The following is a 13,675-nucleotide window of genomic DNA, read 5'->3' on the forward strand; positions in this document are numbered from 1 at the left end:
TGCACAGCATCAAGGGCTATTCTGCTTCTCCTACTGCCACACTGGTGAGAGCACTAGGGGGATGCACAGGAAGTTGGGAGGAGACACAGTTTGGACAGCTGACCCCAACAGACCAAAGAGACATCCCATCCCATTATGCCATCATGCTGAGCATATAAAGAGAGGGAAGGAAGGAAGGGTGGACATTCGGTCTGATGATATTTATCTTCCCAAGTCACCACTATGCATAATGGAGCTCTGTTGACCTGCCTGCTCATGTGAAAGAGTGAATGAATTCCTTGTTCTGCTTTGCTTGCATGCACAGCTTTTCCTATTAAACTGTCTTTATCTCAACCCACACATTTCCTCACTTTTACTCTTCCGATTTTCCCCAGCATCCTGCTGGTGGAGAAGTCAGAAGCAGTTGCATGGCACTTTATTTCTGACTGGGTTTCAATCATAACACATACACTTCTGAACATTATGTTTTTGCTCCCTTCCACAGGCAGTATGCTACAAGGTTAAAGAAGTATCCATATGGATCTAAGCACACAGAGACCTTTTCAGCGCATGAGTAAGTAACACTGATACAAAAAAAAAAAAAAAAATCATTATTTCTTTAGTACCTTTAGTAATTTTAAGACCAAGTTAAGTGCCAAATCAGATGCATCCTGAAACTCACCTGTGTAGTCAGTGGTGAAAGCTGTACCGGAGAAAGTAGAGCAGGAAGAGGTCTGGCCCAATTCAATATATCCATCACATTTCCACCCGGGTCTCTCCACTCCTGACTAGAGAAGCCTGAAGCGCTGTGCTCCCTGCCTGTCTGTATTATCACATCTACATTTTTATCCTCACTACTGTGAAGTTGTTCTTCAGTAGTCCTGTTCACAGCACAATCATCTCCAAAAGGCTCAGTACTTGTTTGAATTATCATCGCTGTTCCAGAATTTTGCTTTACAGCACTTTCCCCTGAAGAACACCAAGGTAGTGTTTTGCCATCACTCTTCCTGATCTTTTGGTGGATTTGTATGGTGTCTAAGACAAAAAAATATCATTAAGAATTTTTGCCTTCCCATTTTTGTTTACAGAGATAATATATAATAGTAATAAAAATGTAATACCATATTTTCAAGTGACGTTTTTGTAGAAGATCTTAATCACTTTCAGAAATGCTTCCCCTATTTTTTAATGAAAACAGCATGTGCAAAGAGCTTTTCCCCAAACTGCCTGACTTGGATCATTAAAACATTCCCAATTTTTCTCATCAGGAAGGGTCATTCTTGGTAGGATTGAAGGTCCATATGTTTTATCTCAGTCTTTGCCCAGTAACTCAGTCATAAAAAGCAGAACAACTGTGCACAGACATTCCCCACCCAGGCTGTAACTCTCAGCTTAAAGCAACCTGCACGTTTGAGCCAGCAGCTGTGCTTCCAAGCAAGTTACAATTATACCCTGCCATAAATACAACAACGAATCTCTTAGCTACATTTCCAGTTTATGATTTAATATGCATATGCTTTTGAATTGTTTGTTCTTTAAATTTAAATATTGAGTCTAATCACACAAGAGTTTGCTTTAATGGTATAATTTAGTCAGTTCTGAAGCCCTAATTAAAAAAAAGCACCACAACATATCCTATGCACAAAGTTTTTGGAACAACTAAGATACAGAGCAGTTGAGAACCCTTTAAAGATGTCAACTATACAGTTTTACATTTATTCTAACAAGAAGAAAGCATGTCCAAATACTCTGTGTGATTCTTTGCAATACTTTTGTTTTGTTACTTTTCAAATCACAGTTTTTACTATTACACAGTAACTCATTTATTATGCAGACAAAACATATTCATCCAGGAAAGTCTAAAGACAAATAATTTAAATTTATTATAATTATGCTAAATACTTCAAAAAGGGAAAAGATAGCCCAGTTTCCTGAAATTTAAATTCTATGATTTTATAAAATGAAAATTTTACCTCCAACAAGACAGTAGAAATCAACAATTCCCAAACCCCAGTGTGTCATATGGAGCTAAAATCTCCTCTGTAGTATTTGCAATTCTTATATGACATTGTATGTGTGATCTTGTTTACAGTATTCACAAACACTACTAGACACTAAATCAGCAGTATTAAAGCAAGCGATCAAGCCTATTCTGCATACATATGAGTACATCATCTGCAGTGAACCACCTGAATTTTGTGACTAAATTTTTCCTTAAAAAGCTAATTTAGATTTAAGAGAAACTGCTGTTAAACAATTTACCTGCACAGACAGGGTAAGGGTTTTTTATGACAGTTTCATGCACCATAGGCTGCAAAACTCTGAAAGTTTACTCAGAATCTTTGTTTAGAAACTTTGTCCAGCCCCTGAACACACACTCTCACCCCCCTGCTTGATGTGGGAACTCAGCACATCACTCCGGATGTCCAGAGTTACTGAGAGAACCCTTGGGGGGGGGCTCGGAGATCCTGGAATGTTGCCAAAAGTACCCGGTGGCTTGACTTTGACCCTTCCAGGGATGTGCCACCTGTTTGAGGACATGAGAGTAATTTGGGAATGAATGGTGTAAGAATGATGTGTTTACAAAATGAAAGATACATTTTAGGGTTTTGGTACAGGGCGGTTATGGAGACAAGATGGAGGGATCAGGGCATGTCTTGTCCTTCTTTCTTCTTCTTGTCATCCATTTTCTGTGGTGATGTTGGCACTTTGGGATTGGTCCTTGGTGAAGGTGCACTTGCTAATATGGGTGAAAGGTATTGGGAAATAAAGGTAAATATGATGTATGTAGTTTTTAGTATAAAAAGAGATGACTGCCCAGTCGGAGGTCAGAGTGCCCTTGGCTGCCTTGCTGGTCAGACCTCTGTCGGGCAGAAAGAAAAATCCAAAGATAAGAAATAATAAACAATCCAAAGACTGAAAATCTGAAGAGTCTAGACTCGTCCTTAGAAGCGCGGGCTGTCCCAGAGCCATCCTACGCGTGTCCGGGCAGAGACAAACAGCCGAACCGGACAGCTTGACACTGCCGGACTTCCATGATCTTCGAGAAAGAAGATTGTACATGTCTGGAACTCCTCCTGGAGGAGGTATTGGGGTGTTTACTGGAAAAATGAGGGTTATAAAAACCCCAAATTTTGATGCTTATGCAGGTCTCCACCTCTGACAGACTCCTACTGCGTATCACAATCACAGACCACAATCACCCACACATCATTGGAGCCAGAGGTGGTGGTTATCTTTGTCTTTTCTCCTCTATCTTTTTTTTCTAGTTTTCCTCTTTAGGGTGATTACACAATTCAGAATAGCTATATACTCCTTTCCAATCCACTTTACAGTGTTTTCCATGTACAGTTTCAAAGCAGTTCTAAAAAAATTTGTTATACCAATTATTTAGTGGTTTTCTACTTTAATCCACTCCAAGGGATCCTTTAGCAACAAATCCGATTGCCCTGCCTCAAAGGCAAGTCACAACACCATCCCACAGTAGAAATAACAGCACGTGCACAAAATGGTTTTGAGTATAGGATGTACTAATTTAACTGGCACAACTTGCATTTTGTTGGGGGAAAAAAAAATCGTGTGCTTCATTACTGCTATCTGTGTTAATCCACTACTAGAATTTGCACAGATATTCCTAAAGCAACATCAATGGTAGTATTATATTTTAAAACATTAATTTGATAGGTCAAAATAGCCTCCTCAGCGATCAAAAACTTTTAAGCACATTCTGATACGTCAGCACCACTAAAGGAGTAAATCAGAGAAACTAATCAATAACCCTATTTCAAAGATCTATCTCAAGTCACTTCATGTAGCAATTCCATGAAAAAATCTCAACTACTGCACTGGACACCAGGAGGAGGGAGAAACCGATCAACCTGAAGGGCCCTAGCACATCATTTTCACAGAAGATAAGAAAGCTCTGCCATTCCCTTTACATTTTTTAAATATTACAACAATCCATTGTTTTATAAAGCCATTTACAAGCCACAGTCACATAGAGCTTCTAGGATGTTCTAAATTTTCTCAGGACAAACCTACATTCATTTTACAATTTGAGTTCCAATCCAAGGCAAAAGGAGCTCTTTGACAAATAGAAACAAAGAAAATAAGGAAAATTCAGAAGTTGGTTGTCTCTTACATTTTTTTTCATGTCTTTTTGTGCCAACCATTTCAAAGCTCAGAATTTACCCTGCACTGAAGCAGGCAGCAACACAGTTAAAGATTTTGCCCCTACAAGGACTCCATTTAGAAAATTAGGAAGTTTACTTTTCACAGTGAACTACACAATAGTACTGACTTATTAGGAACTTTACATCCTATCTATACTCTCAAAATCAGTCATGCGCCTACATCAAGTCCAAGAATATTGATACGTATAATTCATTTAAATGTTTCCCCTGAACAATGGATCAAAGACATAATTTCTGAATAACTAAGAAATTCTCCAAACTTCTCTACTCATCCCTTTCCAACCCAGTCACTAATAACTGCATTTCTTTGGCAATGAGAGACCTTTCTTACAGTTACCCATTTAACCATAGGAAGAGTTGCCATAGCAATTTTTAAAGATTCAACATATGTAAGTTTCTTCATTTGAAGTGTCAACTCTGGCACCTTGGTCTGAACCTCAGGTCCAGCAAAAGCCTTATGAATACCGAGCCCATCTCATTGGAAGGATCCTCGCAAAGATCATATTTCACAGACAAATTTTACTCTATCCAGGGAATCGCACTCCTGTTCATTATGTGACTCAATGAAATGATAAAGTTTTCTTCTGAAATCTATAACCTGGAATCTAGTTCATGTAGCTTCAAACTCTTACACTGCTGCCTTCTCTCACTTCTGAGAGATTAAGATTACTCTGATTTGAAAATACCATCAAAAGCTATCATGTACTACTTGAAATATCTTCTTCATGCAAAGTGGAGAAAGAAGCAGAGATGAAATAAGTGATCCAATGCTAAAATTGATTGACTTGGTACTAAACAAACTATATTTTACAACTCAAAACTTTAGTCTTGATTGGGTACATTGCAAGGCATTTCACTGCTGCAAGTTGTCCTCTCCTCACTACAAGCAACAAAGCAACTTTTTGAAACGAGTCTTGTGGTTTTTTCGTCTCAAGAAGGATCAGATTAAGATGTGGTATTTTATAAAAATAAATAATATAGCCAAAGAATCTCATCTGATTTACAGCAAAACCTCATCAGCACAGTGATTGCAGATGCCTGGCAGAAGCAACTGCATAGTTCTCAAGAACAGCGGTGTTTCTCTGAGAAAAAAATTCCTCCACTGAAATTTTTAATGCCCTGACAACGAATTTTTCCACCTGTATCCAATTATGTGAATTTCAGGATGCTTCATACACTAAATATTCTTTGAAGCTACAGGCAATTTTCTGTTTTCTGAGACAGTAAATCTGATATTAAAGCAGACAACTCAAGTGCACTCCTTTCCATTATTGCATTTACAATCTACATGCAGCTTCTGCCCTATCCTGTATCCCCAAACAAAAAGATGAGCATATAAGATGCGTATAGCTCCGTAGTAAGCCAGCTTTAGCTCAGAACCCAGTTACAGAATACCTCTTGAAGAAGCTTGACTCCTCCCAGACAGGTTCTTTACTTTTCTTCAGTTCATCTCACCATTGCATATGAACAGAGCATGTTAGAGAACCCAACTTAGCAAAATATTCAGCACTCAACTGCCAGATTCTTCAAATGCTTAATTAAATGTTTATTCACAATGTAGGTGATTTTATGTCCCAACTATATGAGATAAAGTTTTCCAAAGACTAAAATACTATCAATGTCTTATTAACCCTAGATTATGGCCCAAGGTTACTGGACTGATGGTCAGATGCACTTATTGTCAACTTCATTACTGGTAGATTTGTAACAATACTACCAAATGCTTTTAAAATAAGTTTGGCAAACCTCCATTATCCTATGATGCTTTCACAACAGCACATTTGGAAAGCCTCATGAGTCTTCCAATTTTCATATATGAACACATTCTTCAAGAAAACCATTCAAAGTACTATCAACCTTAGCAGAACAGAGAAGACACTGATCCATAATGCAAAGCTTTGGGTATTGTACAGCACATTTGAATATACTAAGAAATGTTAGAAGAAGTACACTTCTGAAAGGCTAGATCCAGGCAGCAGATTAACTGACATTCTCTGGAAAAGATACTACCATAAGGCTGATCTGCTCTCTAGGTTGAAACTATTATAATATGGGCAAACTCATTAAGATCCTTTTTTTCCTGGAAGATTGCACCTGTAAACATAAGCACTTTGTTATTATGAATTCAAGGGAAAGGCCAGTTTCATAAGAGGCTGAATAACGATATAACTGTTCTAGGCTTGATGGGGGGAAAAAAAACAAACCAGTAACAGGATAAAAGACTTATTTCTATGAAATCTAACCATTCCAACAAAAGCATGGTCTAAGCTTAGAATTTTCTCCATACTGAAGTGGGAAGAAAGAAGGACTGGCTAGAAGAGACTCTTAGAGATAATTGCTTCCTTCCATGAAAGTACTGTCATCTCCTTGAGAAGATATGAATAGAAAAGATGGAACACAGTTTCTGAAATCTAAAGTTCCTCTTTTGGTGGATGGCAAAGGGATTACTCTGGAACCTGATATCCCTAAAATCACATATATTTTAAACTCTTCAGTTTCTTGTGCTTGTTCTTGTCACTTGATTGATCATTGATCAAGACATTAAATTCAGAATTGCAGGACATAAGTGTCCAGCTCAGTTTTGGAGCTGAAGCCATGCATTTGCTGCATTAAACTCAAGGAAGTAAGGCTGACTAACAGGTTTATGAGCTGGTCCTTATATTTTGGCACTTCTTAAGTGGATTCCACTGGAACACATCCGGAGGCAGATTCACTATGATCTACACTAGTAGCACAATTTCAGACTTAACAGGGTCTTTGAAAAGTTTATCTTCAAAGCTCTTAATGCTGGTGGGTACCAATCCCAGGCAGTATCTCTACACCTTTAGTTACAGAAAAATCAAAGTAGTAGAGAAACTGAAAAAACTAATAAAGCTTAATAAAAACATTCCAGAGATGCAACACAGAAATTAATGCAGTTTCAAGGCATCTATTACTCTTCAGTGCAGAAAGAAAATATCTGCTATGTAAAGTTAAAGCAGTTAAAGTTTGCTGTGAATATGCATGTGCATAACTACTCAGATTATTTTTTATCATTATCTGAATATCACATTACAAAGAAGAAAATGGAGTTAACAGCTTCTTAAACCTTGTAATTCAACTATGTTACCACATACTTGTTTCTGACTAAAAAGAGCCCATCATTCACATTACATACTACAGAGTTGATTACGATATAATAATAATGTTTTAACCATGAGATGAGTTTTGACTACTTACAAACAGTAAAAGAATTTGATTTCTTGATTGCAACAGCAAATTACAACAGCTTTTCATCAGAAGATGGTTCAAGTTTACTTACCCATTCAAATTAATATTTGTATTATTTTCAGATAATTCAGATTCTAATCACACATGTAATTGACCAGACAAAGATCAAGGAAAGTATTTAAGTCTTTCAAAAGAGTGTTATGCAGTTACTACCCAACTGGAACCTACTCTCTGTAACAGTTAGTCTTTTTTTGTTCGATCATTCCTTATCCCAAATAGAAGCTGAAAGAAAATACCAACATTGCCTTTTGGTCCGAAAAGAAGAGAGTATCAAGAAAATTTCAAGACTTTGCATGCCATTGTACCTAAGACAGGATCATTTTTCTCATTCTCTCTTTCTCCTTTTGCACTGTCAATGCACATCCGGAGTTGTTCTAATAAGAACATTGCTCTTCCTGTTAAAATAAATAAACAAAAAATCTATTTATTTTAAATAAATTGATAGAATTGAACTAAGAATTTGTGTTTATTTTACTTAGAACACAGACATGCCTACAAAATACCCACAAAAATTAAAACAAGGCACAAGCTTCAGTGAAGGAGAAATGCTAGATGCCATTTAGGGAATAGATCCTGTACTGGCCACATCCCCATAGCAGACTAAAGGAACAGTTGGAGAATGCTTTACCTTTTCCTTTTCATAGGGAGTACTGCAAAAAGTTATAACAGCCTCCAAAGTAAAAGGTAAAACAGATACAAATGTAGCATTAGTGAAATCAAACAGCTCTGTAAAACAAATCAAGTTACATGAACCTGGGAGAAAATCTTCTACAAAGATGTGTATCACATTTCTGCTTACCCAGTAATAATTAATCTTAGTTTTATCATGTAATAGCACCATGTATCTGAACTAATTATCAGGCCACAACACTAGGAGACTGTCTACAGTTCTAACAGCACCACTGCTATGTGATGTCAAACAACCTAGTTTCAGAGACAGAAGAGAAGTGGAGAGGGAAGAAAAACTCAGAACTGCAGTTAAGATACAGAAGCACCTTATAGACTTATGCCAACAGTATCATAAATCCAACAATCAGGAACTGAGACTGTATTTGTGCAAATTCTGTAAGTCAAAGGCCATAGCAAACTGCTATTATTTTATGAAGAGACATATTAAAAAACAGTCAGCATATACAAGGCAAACCTACCAAATTTTGCTAAACAGCTAATAACAACACTACCATTTACTCATTATTAATAAATCCTTGCTGCTATTTGAAGCTCAAATTAATGTTCAGATATTAATTTTCCTATTTTGCCACTAATTAAAAATCAAAGGATTAAATGTGGTACCAATTCAGTACAATCCAAAAGTAAAAAATATGCCAAGACACACACAAACTGACAAAGTGTGGCTTTTTCAAAAACATTTAATTTCTGCAACAAACCTATTTTCAAAGCAAGAAACGGAAAAGTGAAGTTCTTTTGCCTCAAAACACCCTTTAGCATATCTAAACAGTTCAAAAGCAGTACCAGCACTTTAAAAGACTGCAAAAAATACAAATAATAAATTTGCCTTAAGTTTGGCCTCGGTACTTTGGAGGAAGTTTTCAAGGAGTTTGCTCCATTAGAGTTAGATTCAGGTAATTTGTAGTATATATTTTAGATCACTAAAACAAAAAAAAAGTCAATAAGATAAGATACAACTATACCTCCTGTATTTCCATTTGATTTTCCAAGCCTCACATAGAAATTTTAGCATATTACTCTCCTATTTGGTGCTTTATGATTTCAGGAAGCTTCAGAAGGATTGTTAGTATTTTTTTCAGTGTTTGCATTTTGTTCTATAATTGCACATCAGCTGACTTCACATATGCACAGGGTAGACTAGTCATTTTTATGAATCAAGAGTTTTCCTTACTGAAAAACTGAAAATAGTAATCCATTAGATTGGTCTTTCATCAGTGAAACCTACTTGTATCAATCACATCTGCTCTTATAGCACTTTAGCAGTATCCTGTTTCCAAAATTGCAGCTCCAGAAGAGCTGCAATAAATTCGTAACAATTGGTTCCACACAGAGAATGGACTTGCAAAAAGTCTTACCTTTGTCTATATACGTTGCAAGATCTTCACTTGAACTCTGAGTTTCTGCATGTTTAACTATTAAAAAGAGAAGAGGTGGAAAGAAAATATTCAAATGGAACAACACCACATACAAATTCAAAGGCATTCAAAGGTAAGCACTTACGTTTTCTGCACTTCTCTTTAATTACACCACCAAGCTTTCCCTGTTAAAATTAAGAAGTACAGAATTTTTATGCCATATATATTTCTTAGAACATCAGTTCCTAAAGAGCATGAAATCTATATCAACATTTCTGAAGTTGGAAAATTTCTCTCTTATAGTGAACTGCTAATATTCCCCCAAAATGTAATTTTACTATTTCAGCACCTATTACACTAATAGCTTCTTTATTTCCCCCAAAAATACTAAAAGAGTTTCACACAAAGACAAGGAAAGCCTTACTTGTGCTTTTTTCAGCTCCTTTTCAAGCCTTTTCTTTTCAGTTTTTAGTTGTCTGAAGTCCTGTGTATGCTTTGTTGCAGCCTCTTCAAAAAAGAGAACCAACATTCAATTTAGAAACTGTAAAGAGGCCACTAATATAAGTGGTGCTGGTATAGTAGTTCCCCAGTTTGCAAATAAAGTCACCAGAAAAAAAAAGATAGTGTGAAATACAAATCTACTGAAGTTATATTTTGGTTCATTTGGACAATATCTCATGCATACAAGTTGCCTTCTACTGTATAATTACTTTCTTGAACCACAGCAATACATTTATTAGTTTTCTCAATTATATGCAATAATGAAGAGTGGGTCATATTGTAATGATATTGTACTGTAGAACAAAATACATCAAGTATATTGTTGAAAAAAGGAGATAAAATTGACTGCAAAACGTTTTTTACAGTTTTATTCTCTTATTTAAATAAGAGCTCTGTTTCAGAGATGAAAACACCACAGCCAGCTGCATTAGAAAGATACATAAAGAACTCAAAACTAATAGAGAAGAGGACCTTATCTCTTAATGTCTAACAGACACCTGGCTACAGTGCAGATGGGTGGAAATAGAGGGTATAGGGTAGGTGAGAACTGAACACAAGGTTCCTAGGAAAATTCTTAGGTGACACAGTCAGCTGAGAGAACTCCTGAGAGTTCAGCCTGATGACTTACATATGGATAGGAAAGAAAAGAAATGGAATCTTCCTGCTGATCAAATCAGAAGAGAGCCTATTAAAATAAAATGTTTTAAAAAAGAACCTTGAGTGGTAAGCTAACAAAAACACAATAATGGCAAAATTTCATACTGCCAAAAGATACAATGTTTGAGATAAATAATGAACATAGAAAAAACCAAAACAGATAAAACAGTCACTGAAATTGGACCTAGCACATACTCTTTCTCAGTATTTTGTTCCAGTTCTGCCAGAATTTGAGATTTTTGAGGCAAGTGTGTAAAAAGCCTGGCTGTCCTGCAATGGAACTCCAAAATTCTCATCAAAATAAACACCTTGTACCTGCACTTTACAGTAAGATTCAGGGGGTTTCTATCAGTAAGATATGTCACTCAGTTCACTGTATTTTGAACTATGGTAAGCACAGCTAAAATATGCGTGATATGAATGCAAATATCTGCCCTACCAATTGATGACACAGCAAGTGAAGTCTCAAAAAATCTTATGTACATCCATCCTCGCAAACAAGAAAAACACAGGGCCATGAAGCCAATGCTTTTTCTCCATGTAAAAAAAAAGCAAACAAACTAACTAACTAACCAACTAAAATATAAGTGCCAGACCATTTAAAAGTCAGAAAACATGCATCAGGAACAAATACTTTAATATGAACATAAACATGAACAATCCTGCCAGGATTATTAGAACACTGGGGTACATGCCCTATGAAAACAGTCTAATTGAACTAGACTTAACCAGCCAGAAGGGAAAACATAACAAATCATAGAAAGAATACAAGAACAGTTTTCCTGTACAAAGAGGTATCAAGAAGATGGAATGAGATTGTTAATTAGATTGTTCAATCAAGAAGATGGAACAAGACTGCTGTACAGTAGAATTAGGTGTAAACTGAAACACGGGAGTTTCCAGCATGTTACTGAACCAAGTTGCCTACAGACACCGGTAACACTCCATCCTTTGAAGTTTTCATGACTAGAAGTTCCCTTCCAACTATATCTGAGTCATGTGCCTAAGACACTCAGCAGAAAATATTCTGCAGGAGGGCTGATATAAATCAGAGACTAAGCACCCCACATAGTACTGGCCTGCTTTGTTCCTTGGGCATCAAAGTTTAAGTCACAATTCCTCTGGACAGAAAAGGAAAAAAGAGATTATGTTACTGTACTGTTGACCTACTCAATGTAGAAAGTTACCTTCAAGTTTTTTCACTTTAGTTTCCAGTTTCTTTCTCCTGTTAAATAGAACACATTAATAGATTATTTTTTAAAATAGAACTATATTGCATGAAAAGTCAGAAAAAAAATCTAGCCATTCAAAGAAAAAACACCTCCTATACCCAGGATCTTGTGAGACCAATGTGTCCTTGAAGCTGAAAAATCAAATTGGTGCCATGTTGCTGGCATTCTCACACAAACAGCTGTATAGCTGTATCTGTAACAGACGCAAAGTTTGCTTTTAAGAGAGTCAATCCACTAAATATACCTTTAGCAACAACCCGGTATTAGAAATACAACCGCAGAAAACTGGCATCTATTTTTTGCATTTCCAAGATATAATGTAGACAGGTTAGCTTTACTCCTTAAAAACAATCAAGCTTTGCTTACAATGAATAATATCTAAGCAATTATATCATCAGGAATGGCCCTCAGAATGACTTATGTCCCAAACCTTTTTGTACAGAACATCCAGATACTTTAGACTAAAATCAAACCAAAGGAAAAAACATGAAGCATCCCGAACAATTTTGACTTCAACATTTCCAATCCTACCTTAAATGTAAAACACACAGAACTGGAAAATAAATAAATAGAAAATAGAAAAATACACATTTCTATTATTTTCTTCTACTAAATTCTAATATCACAGAAATTGTTTTTAAACTGTTGTGGTAAGTAGACAATTCTACCAATGATCACTGATCACTTTCATGAAGTAGAACACAGTTAATTTATTCCCCATATTAAAATCTGTGTAATAGATTGAGACTTACCATCTAAGCCTTTCTGGATGTTCAGGCTTTAATTACCACTTCAGACATTAACCAGAATATATTCCAAAATCCACTCATAAATGGTATGATTGACCACCTTTTGCATGTTTAGTAGTCAAAGTATTTATTGTATAAAGTAATAGACCGAGGATTCTGTGCCTTCTCAGCTGGAAGAGGTTCATACTTACTTTTCTATATGATGGCTTTGACAGTCAAGCCATAGGTGAGAATTTCAGCAAAATTCCTCATAAAACACCTTTATAGAAAAAAATACAGGGAGGCAGGGGAAGGGGGGAGTTGTCCTTTAGAAAACAGGACGTAAGGAACTTCTGTTTCTCTGTAGAGTATCTTCAAGTGAATGCACAAAAGTACTACATATGCAATGCATGGACATTGGAAGCAAGATAAGTCGACACAGGAAGACCACAGAGATGCTGTTTACCATTGCAGGGAGAAGACTCATGCAGCCGAAGCTCAATTAGAATTCAAGCTGAATTAGAATTCAACAAATGGGGCTTTTCAAAATATCTTAACAGCAAATGGAAGATCAGAAATAACATCAGTCCATTGCTTGATGTGGTTAGTCACATCACAAATAGGGATGCAAAGCAGAGATATTTAATGCCTTCTTCACATCTGTCACCAATGACAGACCCTGGGACTTCCTGAAACCTCTGCTGGAAGACCATGAGTGGCTTGTTTAGCTCAGGAAAGAGAAGGCTGAGGGGTAACCTCATCACAGTTTACAACTTCCTCAGCAGGGGACAGTGGAGAGGAAGGTGCTTATCTCATCTCTCTGGTGACCAGTGATAGGATAGAAGGAAATGCAATGAAGCTGCACTAGGGAAGTTTAGATGGGACATTAGGAAAAGGTTCTTCAGGCTCCCCAGGGAAGCAATCATTGACATCAAGCCTGTCAAAGTTCCAGAAGCACCTGAATTATAGTCTTAGTCTTACAGCTTAGTTTTAAGTAGTCCTGCGAGGAGAAGGGAGTTGGACTCAATGATCCTCATAGGCACTTTTCAACTTGAGATAAAAAAAACTAG

General features: G+C 36.5%; 1 protein-coding gene across 3 annotated transcripts in view; it reads right to left on the reverse strand.

Annotated features, from left to right (window-relative positions):
• The window catches only part of ICE1 (interactor of little elongation complex ELL subunit 1), a 42,260-nt gene that overhangs the window by 20,263 nt on the left and 8,322 nt on the right, over positions 1-13,675 (reverse strand). For all 3 annotated transcript variants that reach the window (XM_064705087.1, XM_064705086.1, XM_064705088.1), the window contains 6 exons: positions 11,833-11,870; positions 9,912-9,994; positions 9,633-9,672; positions 9,488-9,544; positions 7,748-7,837; positions 662-1,014 (listed from right to left, as the gene is read on the reverse strand). In XM_064705087.1, coding sequence (XP_064561157.1) covers positions 662-1,014; positions 7,748-7,837; positions 9,488-9,544; positions 9,633-9,672; positions 9,912-9,994; positions 11,833-11,870 — 661 coding nt within the window. The remainder of the gene's footprint in view (positions 1-661; positions 1,015-7,747; positions 7,838-9,487; positions 9,545-9,632; positions 9,673-9,911; positions 9,995-11,832; positions 11,871-13,675) is intronic.

Source organism: Zonotrichia leucophrys, chromosome 2 (assembly GCF_028769735.1).
Source record: "Zonotrichia leucophrys gambelii isolate GWCS_2022_RI chromosome 2, RI_Zleu_2.0, whole genome shotgun sequence".
Lineage (NCBI taxonomy): Eukaryota > Metazoa > Chordata > Aves > Passeriformes > Passerellidae > Zonotrichia > Zonotrichia leucophrys.